We start from the raw sequence: 21,606 nt of genomic DNA, 5'->3' as shown, positions 1-21,606 counted from the left end.
AATACTGGTTTAGGTGGTATATTATATTATTCAGAGCCTACATAATTTTATTTATGTATTTATTTAAAGTACTTGTTAACTGCTTTTCAGGGGTACATCTCAAAAAGTGACATACAGACCAGACCATGTTCAGATACAAGACATAACAGCCACTGTTGCAAGCATGCAGAATACTTTGTAAAACACAAAAGTCAGTTACAGATTCAACCGAAGACAGTTTTAAAGAGAAAGGCCTTTATTGCTCGCCTAAATATCTACACAGAAGCGGTTCAGCATATGTCAATAGGAAGGGAGTTCCAAAGTGGCAACCAACAAGAAGGGCCAATCTCTTTTGCATGCCAGCCTAACAGATCTTAATGATGGGCACTTGAGAAGGATCCCTGACGTAGAGCTCAGTCAGTATACAGGCAGGATTATATGGTGAAGGCAGTCCTTCAAATAGCCTACTCCCAAGTTGTTTAGCACTTTAAAAGTTAAGACCAGTATTTTGCATACAAGAGTTGGAAGAGCAGTTTCCACTTCCAATTTTAAAAATGAAGTATCAGTGACAGAAATAGACACACACTATACCTGTATTCATCCTGGGTAAACCGTGGAATTATGGAGGGTTGCAATACCGAAATTTCTACAGTGGTGGTGTTGAACTTCACAGGGTCACCATCATCATAGGCAATGACCACGAGCTATTAAGCACACAAGCACATTGTCTGAATTGTATTAATCTCAGTCTTAAGGATTCTCCATTTTTATTTAAAGACAAATATATGACTGAAATAGAACATGGGCAACAAATCTAACAAAAGCCAAACTTTTTTTAAAATACCTGGCATCAAATCTGTTTTCAAACATGGAATCCTAACTGAACTTCTTTTCTATAAAAAAATCCAAATTTGAACAAAGATTAAGTACAGTCATTATGTAAAAAAAAAAAAAAATCAGTGGAAGGAATCTCAACTAGGTCTGTGCAGAAGTCCCTAAGACATTTCACTAGTCTTATTGAAAGTCTTCTTAATTTTCTCAAAATTCTTCAGAAGTTTCACCTGAGCATGAACTTCCATGACCACTCTTGGTCTTTAACTTCAGGTGACACTCAGTGACAGACTGGACATTTTTCACACCACTAATTAGCCTCTCTTTTTTCTTTTCATTTTTGGGGCAAGACCCCAGCAGAATCTGTTGCATTCTGTTATATCTCTCCAGAAAGAGCATTCAATTTTACATTAAGCCCATTCTGAACACAATGACTTAAATAATTAAATAAGGAGGTAATGGCTTGGATCCTGAGTTTGCAACCACTTGCGGGCACATTCTTTGGGTATACTTCTGCTCACAGGACCAGTGGAAGAGGGTGGCAGAGACAATTTTCACTGATTCACCCTTCCTCTTGCAGCACACTGTGCCCTCTGAAACTCTGTTCTAGAGTATTGGGAGATTCCCTTGAACAGCTGGGTGGGGGAGAGGGACCGGAGGGGAGGGAATTAGCAAAAGTCACTTTCCCCTTTCCACCGGTAGGATCCTCCACTGTTCCCATCCATGAACAGAAAGACTCCTTCCATTCATAGAAGCCTAGTTAGGATCAAAACCAATATGTGTCAATTGTACTGGTATAATTGTATCTCAAAAGATGGCTTCCAGTGTCTTTTATGTAGTGTACAGAATAGATGCAAATAACATAGCGGATTAGTCTCAACACCTACTGACGTGCAGTGTAATCCTACGCATATTTACTCAGAAGGAAGTCCCACTGTGTTTAATGGGGCTTACTCACTAGTCAGTGTGTTTAGTAGGGATGGCGGAGAATTCCGCCACGAACTCCAATGAGGCTGGATTCTTAGAATCCCCCAGAGTCTGTGGCAGAACGAAAGACTCACCTCCGCCACTCGGGGGAATCTGTGCTGGCCCGATCCTACCTGCCGCCGGCCATCTGCTGCTGGCCACTGCTGGCTGCTGCTGCCTGTCTTTGGATGCAAATAGCTTCCGGCGTAGTGGATGCCATTTGTGTCCCTGTCTTTTGCCATGATAGGCTATGTAAATCTTTACGTAGCCTATCACATCAAAGAACAGGAATGCAAATAGCATCCGCTACGCCATTTGCGTCCCTGCCTTTTGCTGTGATAGGCTACATAAAACTTTACGTAGCCTATCACAGTAAAGAGCAGGGATGCAAATAGCGTCCGCTATGCCATTTGCGTCCCTGCTCTCTGCTGTGATAGGCTATGTAAAGATTTACGTAGCCTATCACAACAAAAGACAGGGACACAAATGGCATCTGCTATGCCGAATGCCATTTGCGTGGCAGCGGCCGGAAGTCCGGCTGCGGATGGGCCCGGCCGGAGGCTCCGCAGACTCACCGTGGAGCAGAGCCGGCCAGGGAGGATGCCGAGGGGAGGGACGGATTGCCTCCCCGCCCCCGGGGACCCCCCCAGCGGACTGGTGAGTTTGTTTTGTACACCCCTAGTGTTTAGGACTGCAGCCTAAATTACTGAAAAGGACATGTCTACAGTTTTCAGTGGCTGCAGGAAAATACTGTATTTCATGGATTATTCATGGCAATGCTTGCCTCGAGCAGAGATATAAAAATATTTAAAAGCCATAAGGCCACATTCCTTCCACTTATTAAAAGTAAACAGACTGCATTTCTGTCATAGTTTCACAAACACCTACAAACAAATAAACAAGCAAATCATGCTTGAAGGTTATGCAAACAGATGGTGTTTTCTGAAAAGACAGATGAATGGGTGAAAGTAGTCAGAATCATTGAGAGATGCTTCTTTTGGTTTGGTGGCATATTTTTCAATTAAGAAAAAGTGTGATTAAAAGGAACAATTTTAACCTGACATATAAAACAAGAAAAAATAATTGTCAAAACACAAACCTGCTCTTTTTTCAAAAAAGGAAATGAGACCATCCCCATCCCCCAGATTAAGCTGAATTTGATTTTCTGTAAATAGTGTACTTAATCTGAGTATTTAAAGCTGCAGTGTCATTTGATTTCAGTATTATCTGAAATCCTACAGATAAATAGAAGCTGAGTTTGAAACATTAATTAACATAATAGATCTCCTCTACAATGAACTGGGAATGCAACAAAAGATGTTAATAAAAGAGAAAGCAGAAAGAACTGCTGACTCCCCTTCCCAATTTTATAGACAACTCTTTGGGAATAGATCCCACGGATTGCATTGGAGCTTGCTGCAAACTCATCAACCTGGAGACAATTTCCATGTCCATTTTGGAATGGAGGCATCATTATGGGTAACATTCCCCTCAGCATCTATGTGGTAGATTAGTCTTGTGCAGATGCCCTCGAGGATGGGCAGCATGTAGTTTTTTCATCCACACTTTAGTAGGGAAGGCCCTTTCACCGGACCACTTTGATGGTGTGGGTGTTGGAACTGAAATTGTCTTGTGTGCTGACTAAGCCCAGTTGTATCACTATTCTACTGACAAATTGACCCACTGGATGGGGAACAATGATTACTTCACTAGCCAAATATCACAACATGTTGGTGTGATAAGAACAGTATTAGAATAATTATTCTTGCTGAAACTAAGCAGGTCTGGGTATGCAAGGCTGCCTGAGAACCTCAGGTAAGCCATTGTGAGTTCCATGATGGGAGAAACGTGAGATATAAATGTACCATGTAAATAAACTATCTTGTTCATAACACATGATAGGAATTGAATGTAGGAACTATAATTGAGCAACAGGCTATTCTACTTCTGTGCATAGGGAGCCCCTTCTATTCAGGGGCCCATTTTCCCCTCCCACAGTACGTGGTACTTGTAGATCATTGGGCTTGTAAAATGGGCTTGTAGATCATGCTGATAGAGAATAAACTTGTGAACGAATATGTTTCTTTCTTTCTATCAATATTTTATTAACGTAGTCCCACACTAAGGTATAAAGAAGGAATAAAACAGCTCAATGAAAATTGGGGAGCTCTGCAAACCAAAGCACACTTATTGGGATGATAGTTTCCATTTCTGTTTATGTCAATGGGACTTTCTTCCAAGTTACCGTGTTCAGTGCAGTTACATGAGACATGCTATTACCTTAAACAGCGTACTAGGCTCCTCATTAAGGTTCACTCGAGTTACTACATGTCCAGAATCTTCTTCAACATCAAATATACTTGCGCTATCAGGGAACTGGACAACATCTACCTTATACCTTACTCGACTTGCTGATGTCCCCTATTAAAACAAACAAACAACAAACCATTTTATTGTATATAGCATGGCATGGAAAAGAAGGCTGAAATATTGTAATATATCCACATTATTTTGCTGGCATATTATTAAAAAAAAACCCTACATTTTATTGAATTTCTCTCTCTCTCTCTCCCCCCCCCCTCACACACACCCAGATGATCATTTCTGTGTGTTCATATGTACACATCAAAATATTGTAAGAACTGATACATATTTGCACAGTTGACACATTTGCAAAAGGGACCAAAGTAGATATAGCACATTTACACGACAAACCTTCATGCGTACATTTGCAAACATAAGAAATGTTGAAATTTCTATTTTTAAAAACTAAAATCACAACCAATTTTCACCAGCTCATCAGAAGGAAATGTGAGATTTAACTGGCCCCTTTCCCCATATTCCAGACCATAAGTGATCATGCTGTAGAAGACCTTACATCACTGGCCATAGGTCAAAGAGCTCCTTAGGTATATGCAAGCATATTCATAGGCGCACCAAGGCTTGTTCTCCCCTTTTCCAGGAACTTGCACTGCATTCTAAGGGCATTCTCAATGCACACACTACCTGAGCACACACATCCCAACCCTGCCCCCCTGGAAAGGAAACCTTTTTGTGAGTTCTTGGGCAGCAAGAGGACTTCAGAAAAATGTGGACGGCTTAGAAGCTCCACCGCACAAATGGAGGTCTCCACATTGTTGCCAGAGAGCACAGTGCTAAGCTTAATCTCCTCCACTTCCTAATTCAATCAAGTCAGCATTAAACCACTTATCAATTGGCTATTGAGAGCCCTGAGCTTTTGTGTGATCTTTCAATTAGTATAGAAAGACACCCACCTAGAGTCAAGCACCCTCCCAATTCAGAAATGCACAGTCATCTTCCCCTTTGGTATACTTGGAAATCTTTGTTACATTTGCCATCCTAGTTTTTGTCTTTCTAAGGGTGCTTCCAGAATTACTTTTACTGTGCAATCATCACCCTGCCTCATTTGTGGCATTTTATTGGGGGGTCCAGGCACTGACATCTTCCATCTCTTGTGTTTTCCCACCAGTTCTTTTGCCTTTTTTTCTTACCACAGAAAACTCACTAAGGAGGGAAAGATAGAATAGCTGCACAATATCTTTTGACTGGTAGCGCTCAAAGCCATCCTTCTGGCAGCCTCCTGAGACTATAACTGGCCCTGGAGCCCTGAGCTAAGCATATACTCAAGCGCTACTGAGGCATTCTGAAAGAAGTAAAAATTAACCTGTGAGGATAGGGAGTGCTCCAGCTCCGCCCCCCACCTCATGCACTTCCATTGCCCTGTACTTGTGGAGGGTGATTTTCTGAACAGGAAAGCCTCTTGTATCTGTGGAGGTTCTCAGTTGCATGGAGAGCTTCTACAGATATCTGAGGCTTGTCTTTTTTTTTTTTACTCTAGTGTAAGTGTGCATGACCCCAATTTGGATTGGGGCCACCATACTCTGGGAGTGGAGAGTTAAACCTCCCCCCTCACTATTTTTTCACAAGGCAATCTCCACGGTCTCCTTTCAATGCCTTGATGCCTTGATTTCAGGAGGGACCCCTCAAAGCATGGCATTCGGGCCAAGGCAGCTTTCAGGAGAGGGCAGCCCAATCTCTCCTAGTGTGTGTGTGTGTGCGGAAGTGGGCGGTGATGACAGTAGTAGGGGGAGTGGAAGCATATATGCTCCTGCCTCAGGTGGAAGGACATCGTGCACTGCCTCTGTTCACTGAGTGATGGAAAAAGAAAACTGCTAGGCTATGTATAGGGTAGGTTTGCTCCATGCCCAGGTCATCCAAACATTTGGGTTGGGGTTTTTTTCTGATGAGGATTCTCCTACTCAGATGGGCTGTCACTGTGAAGCAAAGTCCCTACTGAAGGAGTTTGCTATTTCTGCATCTGCAGGGAAACAACTCTGCTTTTGTCATCCTCTATTAGCCATGCACTCTTTTCCCCGTGAGCAAATTCAGTGTTCTACTTATTGATGGTTATTAAATGGCAAGCATCGCTGAATATGTGATCAATAACAACAAAACTATTTTGTATCGTATTAGTAAATACAGTTTAAAGTAACCAATCATTTTAATGAAAATGTCAGTGAAAATTGGTATCTGATGTTTAGTTTTATTAAGAAAGATGTAGGCATTTAAATGGAGTAAGTTTGCATTTAGATAATAAGATAACATTCTGTTTCTTTTGTAAAACTGATCATGGATTTTGGAACTGAATTATCCAGAGTATGACCCCCCCCTTCCCACCCACCCACACACTTCCCACCCACCCACACACTTCCCATCAACAGATTCACTGAAATGCAAGTTTTATTTTTCCCTATATGTCAGCTTACCCCTCTAACACAGGCAGACGGGAAGGGGATGAACACGTCACAGCATGATTGGCTGTATACACATTCCACCCCACAAACATTAACTGAAAGACATATTTCTTAGTAAGACTAAGACAAGACATCAAATAATGCAGAACTGAAAGGTGAGGATAACCAATATACAGTGGCTACACTTAGCACATAATGTGTAATCTAATAAGAAAGGCAAGTTTTTAGAAGAAAAAGAGCCACCCAGAAACTGGTTTTAACTCAAAATTGTATTATGCATATATGTAAAAGCACAAGCCCAATAACTTCCTTCCAACATTTCCTTCAGGGAATTTAGGATAGAGGGCAGGACAAAGAAGGTTATACAGCCAGGCAGTAAAAAAAAAACCCAGATAAACTGTCCAAGTAGCCAGAAATACAATAGGAGGAGTTTTGATGTCAGAGGAAGACTGTACTTCAAAGCTGGACCTAGCTGTAAGTGTATTTGGATGGGGTGGAGGTCTGAGAATTTGGCCTGAGGTAAAAGAACTCAGTAAGAAGCTTGTAGCAGCAACAGTGTCTTTTGAGTCCTTTAGAACTGTCACTAAGCAGTCTTTTGAAAACCCCGAAGTAAAGTATTTATGTACAAAATATCCCCTTAATAAACTAACTTGTTTAATAGTTCATCTTGTCTCATCTCACGCCTAAGCTCTTATACCAGCTACTAGGAGTTTTTAAACAGGGCTGTGCATGGACCCCCCAATCTGACTCAGAGGCTGCTTCAAGGCTTCCAAGGCAGGCCTGATTCAGTTCAGGCTTATTCGGGGGGCCCCAACTCACCTCGGTCTATGAAGCCAAAGTGGGATTCAGAAATCCGAATCCCGCTTCCCCCCCCAACTCGCCCCCCAGCCCCCAGCTCCTTACCTGGCCCTTAGGCTTGTTCTGTGTGTGGAGGGTGTGTGTGTGTGTGTGTGTGTGTGTGTGTGCTGCCACCAGGGGAGCCCGCGCTGGTGCCGGGGGAACCGCTGCCACCACCAGCTCCTAGGCCCTCTGGATGTGTGCCAGCAGCTGTCTTGTTGTTCACTATTTTAAAAAATAAAAAAATGCCCCTCCGGGACAACAAGATGGCTGCTGGCACACATCCATAGGACCCAGGAAGGGAGCTGGGGGCTGGGCAGTGGCAGTGGTGATGGCATGGTGGCTGGGCTTCAGGAGCATGCTGAAGCACAAAGTGCACCCAAGTGCTTTGGAGCAACTCAATTTGCCTTGGGCTGCTTTGTGCCTCCTCCGCCTTGCCTTGGAGGTGGCCTGAAAAATAAGCATTTGCTATAAATAAGAAACCCCACAGGTGGGATTGCCCAGCGAAGGAGCAGTTTCCCAACAGATCGTGGCAGTGATGAAATCCCCCATATGATTATGCGGAAATCCCCCAGTACCACCTTCTAGAAATAGCCATCCACCACAATGTAGTACTTTCCACATCCAACTCAGCTGCTTCAGAAGGATATCATGGCCAGTAGTATCAAAACCTGCTGAGAGATCAAGGAGAATCAATAGGGTCACACTCCCACTGCTTCTCTCCTGACAAAGGTCATTACACAGGGCAGCCAAGGTGGTTTCAGTGCCAAAACCAGGCCTGAACCCTGCTGAAATACATCCTGAAAACCAGTCTCATATAAGAGTGTCTGGACCTCTTGTTTATTTAGAAATACTGGTGATTATGGACACCAGACATGCTTCTTACACAGAATCCATATGTAAAATTAGCTTCAGAAAGATAATTAAGTGTGTGTGTGTGTGTGTGGGGGGGTGTCTTTCACTTTTCATCTTATTGTTTATAAAGTCCTCTTAGGAATAGTCATTGCAATCTCTTCCACCTCATCACTGTCATATCCTGACCTCACTAAAACATAACATGCCATTCCTGAAGTCAAATTCTCTTATCATCAAGTGGGGGGCCAGATGCTTAGGGGACAATTGACAATGGGAGCCACCAGGGAACCTCTTGTTGTCATCAAGAAATCCCCAGAGAAAGCATATTACAATTCTTGCTGAACAGAAGGGCAACCCACTGAGATTTGATTACTACTGAACACATACTGGCAAATCCATATTAAAATTATTGTAATGTGCTAATTGAAAAACAAGTGTTTAAAGATTGTGCAGTGGGTTTTTTTTTCCTGCTTGGTCCCCCATAAACAGGTTATGCTGCAGTTTTTGAAAACTGAATCTAAGCTACTATCTTAAATGATAAATGAAAAACAACTGATTTTATTTTTGGTAATAAATTACTGGAATTTCATAATAATACATCTCAGGTATTGGGAGGTATAGAAGGTATCAAGGTGAAATGTATATGCCAGCAACACCACACACATGGACCCTATGTTCTTTGTTTTTTTTTCTATTGGTTCTTCAGTGGCTTCCATCCCCACAGATGACTTTTCTGTGTTACTCTCCCATGGTGAAGCAACGTTATTCCACATGGCCTGATTTATATCTAACCACATCTTGAGGAGTTTCCGCCCCCAGGTAAGGATGGAAGAGAAATTTGGTTCATTTTTATTTATTTTTTACAAAATAAAAATTTACCCTTGCAGTAGTCTGATCTCGGAAGCTAAGCAGGGTCATCCCTGGTTAGTACGTGGATGGGAGACCCCCTGGGAATCAGGCTTCCTGCACTAAGCAGGGGGTTGGACTTGATGGTCTTGTAGGCCCCTTCCAACCCTATGATTCTATGGCCATTCTATGAAGCAAAATGCACTTGCATACTGAAATTCACAGTTTTCAGAATTTTGCGATGCAGTTCCCAACTCAAAAATGCGCACAGAATGCATATACTAAGGAAAAGTGCACACAAAAATGCATATATTAGGGGGAAGGTATGCACAAAAACACACTATTTGTGAGTGTGTGTGTGGGGGGGAGCGATTGAAAAAAATGTGCACACTAGAAAAAGTGCATACAAAGAGGCATGTATTTAGAGAAATATGCATGAAAATGCATACATAAATTTTGTATGATTGTTTGTTAGCAAACTGATGTGGAAATTGGGCTGAAAAAAATATGATTGAGAAACTGAGTGAAACTGAAATTGACAGATTTGACCATCCTTGCCCCCAGGCGACATTATATTGGAATCTCTAGGGTTGTTGTTGTTTTAATTGCCAGGTGTGGTTGTGGTGCTTTAACAAGAAACTTCATATCATAAAACAATGCCTTTGTGAACATGCCCCCCCAATCATCTTTCACAGCAATTTCACTTCTTTAAAGGCCATTTATGCAAAGAAGTCTGAGAATGAGAGTCCCAGTATGACACTAAACAGGGATGCTGCCAAGAGCTGGCCTGATTAGGCAACTGCAGAGGCACACTGACAAGAGCACCTGGGATTGCTCCTCCTCTTCACCACTGCGACCCGCTTGTTCACCTGCCTCTCTCTCTGGTCCACACACCACTATGGTGCTGAGAACAAGCAAAGGGCTGGATGCACCTGATCTCGTCTGATCTCGGAAGCTAAGCGGGGTCAGCCCTGGTTAGTACTTGGATGGGAGACTGCCTGGGAATCAGGCTTCCTGCACTGAGCAGGGGGATGGACTCGATGGTCTTGAAGGCCCCTTCCAACTCTATGAATCTATGAAGTGAAGTCTATGAAGGAGGAGCAGTAGATGCCTCTGACTACTTACTCACTGGCTGTCTGCCTGTCAAGCAAGCAAGTGGCAGAAATGCTGAGACAGCAGATGAGGAGCAGTAGTGGCTGGTGACCATGGAGGTGACTCTGGGGAAGGAGGAACCATTGAGGGTATCTTGCCCATGAGCCTTCAAAAACCTGAAGCCAGCACTGACACTGAGGCTGCAATCTTAAACACATTGGTCTGGGAGTAAGACCCATTGAATTCAGTGGGACTTACTCCCAGAAGTGAGTACACATGCACAGGAGTGCACTGTAAGATATCCACTTTAGTCTGAAATTGAATCCCTGACCCAGCAGGCAGTTTCCACAAAGCAATTGTCTCTTTTTATACATTTATTTAGATTCTATCATGAGTGGGGCAAAGGAGAGTAGTAATTAAATTTTGCACACAACACAGTTACATACTGCTAAGATAGCTCATAAAAGATTCGAGCCAATCAGCTGATTAGTGTTCAGATGTCTCCTCTGCTGGCCAAATGAAGGGAGGAACTCTGGAGGCTTTCATGATGTCTTCAAAGAATGTACAAATACGAAGCTGTGCTGGTTTGACCCTGGTATTTTAATGCCTTCAATCAAGGAAAAGTGTTTACTAGCCTGAGCCTTTTTCTCCTCCCTGCCGACAATAACAATTAACTAATCATATTGGGGGAAATGTTTTATTACCTCTCTCCTAATTTTAGCCTTGAGAAGAAAAGACTGAAGGGGGATAGGATAGCACTTCTGAAGCACCTAAAGGGTTGAGGGATTTAACCTGTTCTCTATCATTCAAGACTGTAAGACACAAAATAACAGCCTTAAATTAGAGGAAGGCAGATTTCGGTTGAACTTCAGGGAAAACCTCGGAATGGTTAGAACAGTCAGCCAAGGTACCAGCTGCCTAGGTTGATGGTGGGCTTTCTGTCATGGGGGGTATTTAAACAGTGAACAGCCATCTTTATTTTATTTATTTATTTATTTATTTATTTATTTATTTATTTCTATACCGCCCAATAGCCGAAGCTCTCTGGGCGGTTCACAAAAACTAAAACCAAACAACACACAATAAAACAATTTAAAATATATAGAACATTAAAACCACAATATAACAATACAACCACAATAAAACCTAGCAGCAGTACAGGAGTTTAAAATACAGATTTAAAACAGCAAAGATAAAAATTTAGAAAGCTAAAATGCCTGGGAAAATAAAAAGGTCTTCACCTGGCGCCGAAAGGAGTACAATGTAGGCGCCAGGCGAACCTCACTAGAGAGCTCATTCCAGAGCCCGGGTGCCACAACAGAAAAAGCCCTCCTCCTAGTAGCCACCCGCCTCACTTCCTTTGGCAGGGGCTCACAGAGAAGGGCCACTGAGGATGATCTTAAGGTCCGGGCAGGCACATATGGGAGGAGGCGATCCTTCAGGTAACCTGGCCCCAAGCCGTTAAGGGCTTTGAATGTTAACACCAGCACTTTGAATCGGGCCCGGAAATGGACTGGCAGCCAGTGCAGCTGGAAAAGTACTGGCGTAATATGAGCTCGCAGGCCAGTCCCTGTTAACAATCTTGCTGCCCTATTTTGGACCAGCTGAAGTTTCCGGACCGTTTTCAAAGGCAGCCCCACGTATAACGCATTGCAGTAATCCAGACGAGAAGTTATCAGAGCATGGATAACTGTAGCTAGGCTATCTCTGTCCAGATAAGGGCGTAGTTGGTATACCAGCCTAAGCTGATAAAAAGTGCTCCGTGCCACTGAGTTCACCTGTGCCTCAAGTGACAGTTCTGGATCCAAGAGCACCCCCAAACTACGAACCTGATCCTTTAGGGGGAGTGCAGCCCCCTCCAGAACAGGTTGAATATCACCTAGCCGGGCAGACGAACCACCCACTAACAGTACCTCCGTCTTGTCTGGATTGAGTTTCAGTTTATTAGCCCTCATCCAGTCCATTACCGTGCCCAGGCACTGGTTCAGAACAGCCACTGCCTCACCTGGGTTTGATGAGAAAGAGAGGTAGAGCTGGGTGTCATCCGCATATTGATGGCACCTCAGCCCACACCTCCGGATAACCTCCCCCAGCGGTTTCATGTAGATGTTAAACAGCATGGGGGATAAAATAGAGCCCTGTGGAACCCCATGGCACAATTGCCATGGCACAGAGCAATAATCCCCCAGCACCACCTTCTGGAATCGGCCATCCAAGTAGGAGCGGAACCACTGTAGTGCAGTGCCTCCAACTCCCAACCCAGACAACCTATCCAGAAGGATATCATGGTCGATGGTATCGAAAGCCGCTGAGAGGTCCAGGAGAATCAACAGGGTCGCACTCCCCCTGTCCCTCTCCCGGCAGAGGTCATCCCACAGGGCGACCAAGGCAGTTTCCGTTCCAAAACCAGGCCTGAAGCCCGATTGAAATGGATCTAGATAATCCGTTTCATTCAAGAGTGCCTGGAGCTGTCCTACAACCACCCGCTCAAGCACCTTGCCCAGGAAGGGGATGTTGGCCACTGGCCTATAATTGTTAACATCCTCTGGGTCCAGGTTAGGCTTTTTCAGGAGTGGTCTAATTACTGCCTCTTTTAAAGCAGCAGGCACCACTCCCTCTCTCAAGGAGGAATTTACAACCTCCTGGACCCAGCCGGACAACCCCTCCTTGTTTGATTTAATAAGCCATGAAGGGCAAGGGTCAAGCACACAAGTGGTTGATCGGACTTGGCCAAGCACCTTGTCCGCATCCTCAGGCCTCAGTAACTGAAACTCATCCAATAAAACTGGACCAGACGGTGCTCTGAACGCCTCTACCAATGGAACTGCATTAATGGTGGTGTCCAATTCATGACGAATCTGAGCGACTTTATCCTCAAAGTGCCGCGCAAACTCGTCACAGCGTGCTACCGAGGGTTCCACCGTCTCTCTCCCTGGCCCAGAATGGAACAGGCCGCGAACCACTCGGAAAAGCTCCGCCGGATGACACTGAGAAGATGCAATGCTGGTGGAAAAGAACTGCCTCTTTGCCACCCTCACCGCCACAGAGTAGGCTCGATAGTGGGCTCTTACCTGTGTTCGGTCAGACTCAGCACAAGTTTTCCTCCACCTGCGTTCTAGCCGTCTCCCCTCTTGCTTCATTGCCCTCAGCTCAGGTGTATACCAAGGAGCTGGCCGGGCTCTGCTCAGAGGGAGAGGGCGCTTGGGCGCGATCGTGTCAACCGCCCAAGTCATCTCTGCATTCCACAGAGCAACCTGGGCTTTGACAGGAGCACCAGCCATACCAGAAGGAAAATCCCCCAGAGCCCTCTGGAATCCATCGGAATCCATTAATCTCCGGGGGCGGACCATTTTAATAGGTCCCCCACCCTTGCAGAGGGGAAAGGCCGCCAGAAGTCTAAACCTCAGCAGGAAGTGATCTGGCCATGACAAAGGGACAGATGTTAATTCCTCCACTTTCAGATCACCATCCACCTGCCCAGTCGAGAAAACCAGATCAAGCGTGTGTCCTTTTATATGCGTTGGGCCGATGACATGTTGGGACAGCCCCATGGTTGTCATGGCGGCCATGAAGTCCTGAGCCGCCCCGGATACAGCGGCCTCGGCATGGAAGTTGAGATCCCCCAGGACCATCTTCCTGGGGATCCTCAACACCAAGTCTGAGACCACCTCCGTCAGCTCAGGCAGGAAGTCCGATGGGCAGCGGGGTGGGCGGTACACCAACAGAATCCCTAATCTGTCCTGGGTACCCAACACAAGGTACAGACACTCAAGATCTGCAATCGAATGAGCAGGAAGCCTGGAGAGGGAGATTGAATTCCTATAGACGACGGCAACCCCCCCTCCCCGACCCTCAAGTCGGTGTTGGTGCTGCACCGAGTACCCAGGAGGGCACAGCTGGGAGAGAGTGACCCCTCCCAGTTCCCCCACCCAGGTCTCAGTAATACATGCCAGGTCAGCCCCCTCATCCACAATCAAATCATCTGTCAGGGATGCTTTAAACTGGATTCCTGCACTGAGCAGGGGGGTGGCCTCAATGGCCTCAATGGCCCCTTCCAACTCTATGACTCTATGAGTAGGTTCTGGTCATGATGTTATGGAATGTAGCAACTATAAGAGCTTGGTCCCTGGTACGTGTTATGGTGGTCTCTTTCTGTCTGTTACTTGAGCCATTTCCTCCTCATGCTATGGAGACCTTGTCCACGATCTCTCTGGTCCTGAATCAGCTAGGCACAGATTCAGCTCTGCTATTCCATATCTCTGAGAAGATAGATTCTGCTTCACAAGATGCACCAAAATAGCTGATGCCTGCTACTACAGGCAGATCGACAGCAGGCAGCACAGAGCACTCACAAAGCCACTTGACGTGGCTTCTGCGAAGCAGCTCATTATATGGCTGAGTCACATACGCCTTCTGCAAGTCAGCTGCCTGCATTGCATAGCACTGACTGGGCAAACTCACAACTCTGTGATTCTCTACCTGTCATACATGATTGTAAAAACTCACTGTATCACACCTAGTAACACATCATATCACTGGCTCAAAAGGAAGTATAATCCAAATGCTAAACATGGCATTCACACTACTGTGAAGAAAGGAAAGGGGGAAAGTATGATCATACGATGCTTCCTAACAGGAGGCGCTGATATTCAACTACATATGACTTTCCTTTCCCCATGAGTGTGAATGTAGCGAGGCAACTCAAAGAATGGCCATAATTCCATGGAGCCAAATTCTATTGCATATGTAGTAGGGATGTACGAAAGTCACTTACCTTTTACGAAATTTGATTCGCAGTGGGGGGGAGGTGCTCCGTCCCTCCCCCCGAAATTCTGGCCGGGGGGAAGGTGTCCTGTCCCTCCCCCCCGAAATTCTGGCCAGGGGGGAGGCGTCCCGTCCCTCCCACCGCGAATCCCGGCCGGCCAGGTCTGCAAATGGCAGCGGCCATAGCCGCCGCCGTTTGTGTCCCTGCAGTCAGCCGTGATAGGCTACATAAATGTTTACGTAGCCTATCACAGCTGAGTTAAAAAAAAAAAAACTGCACATACGCAAATGCTACGCTATTTGCGTTCCCCTTATTTTCGCCGTAGTCTACGTAAATGTTTATGTAGACTAGACGTGCCAAAATAAGGAACTCAAATGGCGGTGCCCATGGGCGCCGCCACTTGTGTACGTGCGGTTTTTATGGTTTTTTTTCACTCAGCCGTGATAGGCTACGTAAACATTTACGTAGCCTATAACGATGTTTTTTTTAAATCTAGCCATGATAGGTTACGTAAATCTTTACGTAGCCTATCACTTTTTTAAAAAAAAACTTGGAAATGGTGGTGGCGGCGGCTGATCGGAAGACCGGCCACCACCGCCGCCGAACCGCCGCCGCCAGGGAGATTCGCCCAAGGTAAGTCCCATCCCGGGGGGGGGGCGGGGGGGGCAGACCGTTTCGCCACCGATTTCAGGGGGCCGAATGCGCTGGCATTCGGTCTCCCTGAGATTCGTGGCGAAATTCTCTGGCATCCCTATTAGGGATGGCGGAGAATTTCTCCCCGAATCTTCGGGAGGCCGAGCGACGATGCATTTGGCCCCCCGAAGTTGGTTGTGAAATTCTCCGCCAGCCCCCTGCCCCCCCCCCGGGGCGGGACTTACCTTCAGCGAATGTCCCTCTGGGCGGCGGGTCCCGGCGGCGGTTCGGCGGTGGTTCGTCGCAGGCAAGGGCGGCGGCCGGTCTCCCGACCGGCTGCTGTCGCCGCCATTGCAAAAAAAAAAAAACTAAAGTAAAAAAACAACAACACCCGTGATAGGCTACATAACGATTTACGTAGCCTATCACGGCTGGATTTCCAAAGTCAGCCGTGATAGGCTACGTAAATCGTCACATAGCCTATCACGGGTGACTTTGGGGGAAAAAAAAAAGCGCGTACGCAAATGGCGGCGGCCCATGGGCACCGCCATTTGCGTTCCTTATTTTGGCACGTTTATTCTACGTAAAGATTTACGTAGACTACGGCGAAAATAAGGGAACGCTATTTGCGTTGCCCTTATTTTCGCCATAGTCTACGTAAATCTTTACGTAGATTAGACGTGCCAAAATAAGGAACGCAAATGGCGGCGCCCATGGGCCGCCGCCATTTGCGGACGCACTTTTTTTTTTTTTCCCCTTAAAGTCACCCGTGATAGGCTACGTGACGATTTACGTAGCCTATCACGGCTGACTTTGGAAATCCATCAGTGATAGGCTACGTAAATCGTCACGTAGCCTATCACGGGGTTTTTTTTTAAAACTTTTTGTTTCGCGCCCGGGGAGACGGGGCGCTTCTCCCCAGCCTGAATTTCGGCCGGGCGAGGCGGGAAGCCTCCCCCCCTCGCCTGAACTTCGGGGGGGAAAGCGAAGTGCCTCCCCCCCACCACGAAGCCAAGCTGCGAAAGGTAAGTGACTTTCGTACATCCCTAATCCCTATATGTAGACGAGAAAGAGGTGGCAACAGGAGTCAGGCAGAGCAGCCCCTTCTCTTTGCTAATCCTTCCTAAATCAATGTGAAGACCTCTCAGATCTGTAGTCGGTATTCTCTGCGGGATGCATAGCAACCAAAAGAGATATTTGGAAAATGGGGCTGACCCACATTTTGCAGGCTCTAGCAGATTTTGCTGAGGGATATAATGCAGAATTCATAGGATGTAGCATTTTAAAAGCAGGCATGGCTGCCTACTGGGCCACACAGGGAGGCCCATATGACCTCCTCTTCCTTCTCCTCCTCCTCCTCCTTATCTAATCACCATATCTTTACAAAGTATCAAAATCGGGATACCATCTATTCCTGAAATAAGTAATCTTCAGATTCTTGCAAACATAAGGAATTCCAATGAGATTAGAATGCACAAAGATGATTATACTCTTAATGTCAGGAGGAAACCTGATTTAATAATGTTTTTTCAAAATATAATTAGCAAGAAATTACTCAAATCCAGATAATTTGGTTCAGAAAAGCAACAATCGCATTCTGTTCCAACAACTAAAACCTACAATTATCATTAAACATCTGCACATTAGGTAATTTGTTGCTGAATTTATAAAGCTGGCATAAGACCATTATTTCTGATGGAGTTACTTTTCTTCCATCCGTTTAAAAAACAACATTGGGATATTATGCTTACTGGCAGCATTGCAACTGATTGACGAGCGCAATCAAAGGATGGTTGATCATTGTGTATTTTTTTAAAAAATAAACTGACTTGTATTATCTGTCTCACTCATTATATTTTTGTATTGTTTTCCATCATTCAAGAAATCGGTTTGCTTTTGTTGTGAACAATAAATATTTTAGAAGCTTGGGTCATACATTAATATAGTGAGAGGTGTTATACCCCCATGGTAAGGAGACATAGATGTGCAAATAATTCATATGTTTTAACGTATAAAAGGCTACCTCTAACTAACAATTTGATCTTATGCATTTTGAAATGGCAATAAGTTCCATTGAACTCCATGGGATTTACTTCCAGGTAAACATGCATGGGATTGGGCTTCAAATCTTTAGTTTCAAAACCATTAAAAGTGGTTACACCATTAAAATATAATGTTGTGGTTATTGTCTTACAAAGGAATTTAATCCTTAATTACAATTTTTGAAAATAGCTAACAGTCCATCAATCCTTCCAAAAACAATAAATCCTAAAGCAAAGCCTCAATGAAATAATTAGTGACCCAGTGCAGGCAGAACAGTGACTCCATTCAAAGCACTGGTTTGCAAATAAAGAATCCACCACAAGAAGATATGCTTGCCCCAGCACAAATGCCCCTTCTCTTATACTATCAGCCTGAACCTCCCACTGGCCACATCTCCACTGTTATCTCCTATCTGAGATTGGAGATAACTGCAGGAATTCCCCTGTGCACTGGCCCCCCTCCCTAATTCCCTCCAGGGGGGATTCCTCCTGGGGAGCAGGCTTGGAGGCCCTTTGGAGGAACCCTAGGATGCTCTGCGGGCCAGACTGGGGAGTCTGATGGGCCAGATTAGCCCCACAGGCTGGGGGTTCTGCATCTCTGTGCTATGGGGTCCCACGTAGCAATTTAACATCTATATGAATTTATCATCTACATGAAATGACTTGGTGAAGCCATCCAGAGGTTTGAGATGAGGTGCTATCAATATTGTTGATGAGGGATTGTGAGGGATTGTTAGCCTGTAAGATGCATCCATGGAGGTAAGCCTACCTCATTGTTGGCCTTTCTGGAGAGTTTCCAAAAGCCACACCTGACTGGCCTTTATTTAGGGTGTTGCTTTCACCTTTGTCTAGTGCTGAGCCAGATGCCCATGTCATTGCTGGGCAACTCCTGCAGTCCTGCTACAAGGGTTCCTCTGAGGAGGAGCTCCTCGGCTCCTGGAATTTCAATTGTTGAGAGTTTTAAATTGCTTTTGTAAATTGCTTTTATATTATGTTTTATGTTGTATTTTTAAGGTTTTAATCTTTTGTAGCCAAAGTGCTTTGGCTATTGGGCAGTATAGAATAATTAACAACAACAACAACGACACCCCACTCTGCTTCTCTTTTTAATCAAATTCAGGTGAAGCAGTAGAAATGCTAAATTAGCACCAGACTGTGCTAATGAGTGAATGAGGGTAAATAAACTGAAGCTGAAATCCAGACAAGACAGAGGTACTGGGTAGTATCCAATTGTGCCCCAATGCTAGCACTAATGATGTTGCACTAGCATAAACCAACACTTGAGCAACGTATCTAGTGCTTGCTAGGGCAATGGGAACAAGTGGAAAGTGGTCACTAAAATTAGCACTGGTGCTGGGGCACATTTGGATGCTACCCACTGTGGGTACGTGGTTCATTGGCTCAAGGGTTAATCCCTGGTTCATTGGCCCAAGTGTTCATCCTGTACTAAATGGGGTTGCACTCCCGCTGAAGGAACAATTCATCTTTGTGCCAGAGGGACGAGTTGCTTCTGCAGTAACAAGAAAAGGAGCCAAGAACAGAATTTCAACCACACAGTGTCAGGGATAGCCATTGCTGGGAAATCCGGCCCTTTGGGGGCTTGACAGATTTCCCTGGACCCCCCGGCTAGTCTTGCATTTGTAAGCTGAGCCATTTGCTTTTTCCTGGAATCTGGGAAATTTATCCACTTTTGTTTTGCCTAAAATTGCCATTTTACGCAATTTGCGCAACTTGCAACTGTAATTTGGGCTTGGCAAATTTATGGCAAACTATGGCCATACATTGTTTAATTTTGTGCAAATTGCAGGTGCAATTTGTGCAAACTAAGCAATTTATGGCTGCATTTTACGTAAATTGCACAAATAACGGCTGCAATTAGGGCAATTTGCAGAAGTTGTATTCTGGGGGAGGGGGAACAGAAATCCATGAGTGGGCCTGACTCATACAGACTGAGTCCAGCCAGCTTGCAGGTTAGCGAGCTGGAGCCCAAGAGGAGTCCAAAAAAGTAGCCAAGAACAGAATTTCATTAACACAATGTTAAGGATGGCCGTTACGGGGAAATCCAACCCTTTTGAAGCTTGACAAAGCTGCTGAAAGCACGGCAAACTTCACCATCCCAATGCTAGGATGATTCCCTGTGAATCTAACACTGGAACAGAAATTGGGGTGTAAAGAGGAAAGCCACAAGAAGAAGACCAAAATGCTAGGAAGTTGGAGGGCAGATAGCACATCTGAAGAAGGCCCAAGTAGTGCTGTGCATGGACTGCCTGATTCACTTCTGGTGCTGATAGGAACCTTCTGAATTGCCCCTGCTTCACTTTGGACTGATTCGGACCTGATCTGATTTGCTTTGGATTTGAATCCTAAGTGAGAATTGGATATCCAAATTATTTGGATTTTACATTTTCCCATTGACTTGCTTTGGAAAACAGAAATGACCATAAGTATTTCAGTTTTTATGATGAATACATGAAATTTGGGGACATGACAGCCTCCACTGAGATGATTCCACCTGCCAAATTTCAGACAGTTTGGCCAAGGAGTGTTTGTGCTAGATGAAGGTAAAATGTGCTTTTTTCCCAACAAAAACCCTCAAAGCAAAGAGCTATAACTTTTCATTGGCTCCACAGAAGTACATGAAATCTGGGCAAGTGGCAGCCCCAATGCAGGTGATGGAACCTGCCAAACATCAGACAGTTTGGCCAAGTAGTTTTCGTGCTTGGCACAGGTAAAATGTGCTCTTCTGAGAAACTCAAACCAAGGGTAATAAAGGGATAATCAGAGAAGCTGGGTGTTTAAGAGGTGGGGGGGGAGGAGGTCGCTATCCCCAATCTCTGGTGTAGGCTTTTCTGAAGTGCAAAATAACCCCTCTCCCCGAGTACTACTTCCCTGTTCAGTTTCACACTACAGTAGATGACCTCAGGCTCTCTTTGGCTAAATGGAATACACATTACTGGGGAAAACAGTAATGGCAGAGGAGGAGGAGAGGCAGCTACAGAGAGGGGCACAGCAGGCTCCCCTCTTCCAATACAGAAAAGTATTAAAGTGCTTTTTAATGGGTTTGTTTAAAAAATAAAGAATCTAGAAAAGAAAGGGAAGACTAATAGGAGGAGTTGAATTGAGAATGGCTGGGTGGGAAGGAAGAAGAACGACAAGGGAAACTGCAGTAGAACAAACACGCCACACAGATCTAGCTAGCCAACTCTCTCTCACAGTGAAATGAAGGCAGACAGATCTCCTGTTATATACAGCATCCCCCCCTCCCCCGCCGCCACTGATTGGAGACTGCTGGGTTAAGTTCAGCCCTAATTTGGGGCCCCAATACAGCCCTCTGGGGGTTCCCTGCGGCCTACCCCCTTTCTCTCCGACCCATAGATTGGTGGTTTCCCAGCTGTTTTGCAGTTTTCCCCCTTTCTGAAAGGTTGAAATGCCTCTCCTAAGGCTCAGTTACCAGCAGGACGAGCTTGAAGCTACAATGTGCTGGTATTTTATTTTATTTTTTGTATTTTTGGCCACACCCCATTTGCCTTTGGCCCTGCCCCCACTGGACTGCAGCCCCCAAGAGCTTCTCCGAAACTGAACGTGGCCCTGTGGCTGAAAGGGGTTCCCCACATCCGTCGTAACGTAACTTCAGCTTTGCCTTTGAGAATCCCCAGAATGTCTCCCTCAATCATTCATACTCTTCAGTGCTTTGACAAGCAGACAAGAAACTATTCATCAAGTGTATACAGCTCTGTCAATCAAATGCCAGGCTAAACATTTATTGGAAAACTGGATGTTGCTGGGAAGACCACTTGCAACAAATCAGCTATGTAATATTCAAAGCTTGCATTTAAAAAAATGATGAAGCATATTTCTATACAAGCATATCTCATAGTGAAAGATGTATAATAATGGCAAATCCAGGAAATCACAACCCCTCAGAACCTTTGCTTTATTTTCTGTTGGAGCCATAGAGCTATTCCATAATTATGCCCCTCCCACA

At 45.0% G+C, this 21,606-nt stretch overlaps 1 protein-coding gene across 3 annotated transcripts in view; it reads right to left on the bottom strand.

Moving 5' to 3' along the window:
• Positions 1-21,606, bottom strand: part of PCDH15 (protocadherin related 15) — a 1,185,684-nt gene that overhangs the window by 144,869 nt on the left and 1,019,209 nt on the right. For all 3 annotated transcript variants that reach the window (XM_084845696.1, XM_084845694.1, XM_084845693.1), the window contains 2 exons: positions 4,057-4,197; positions 571-683 (listed from right to left, as the gene is read on the bottom strand). In XM_084845696.1, coding sequence (XP_084701822.1) covers positions 571-683; positions 4,057-4,197 — 254 coding nt within the window. The remainder of the gene's footprint in view (positions 1-570; positions 684-4,056; positions 4,198-21,606) is intronic.

The sequence above is a fragment of the Heloderma suspectum genome, chromosome 3 (assembly GCF_057233095.1).
Source record: "Heloderma suspectum isolate Gila_16-S chromosome 3, 16-S_ref, whole genome shotgun sequence".
In the NCBI taxonomy this organism is placed as follows: domain Eukaryota; kingdom Metazoa; phylum Chordata; class Lepidosauria; order Squamata; family Helodermatidae; genus Heloderma; species Heloderma suspectum.
This window is presented reverse-complemented; position numbering and strand designations above follow the sequence as displayed.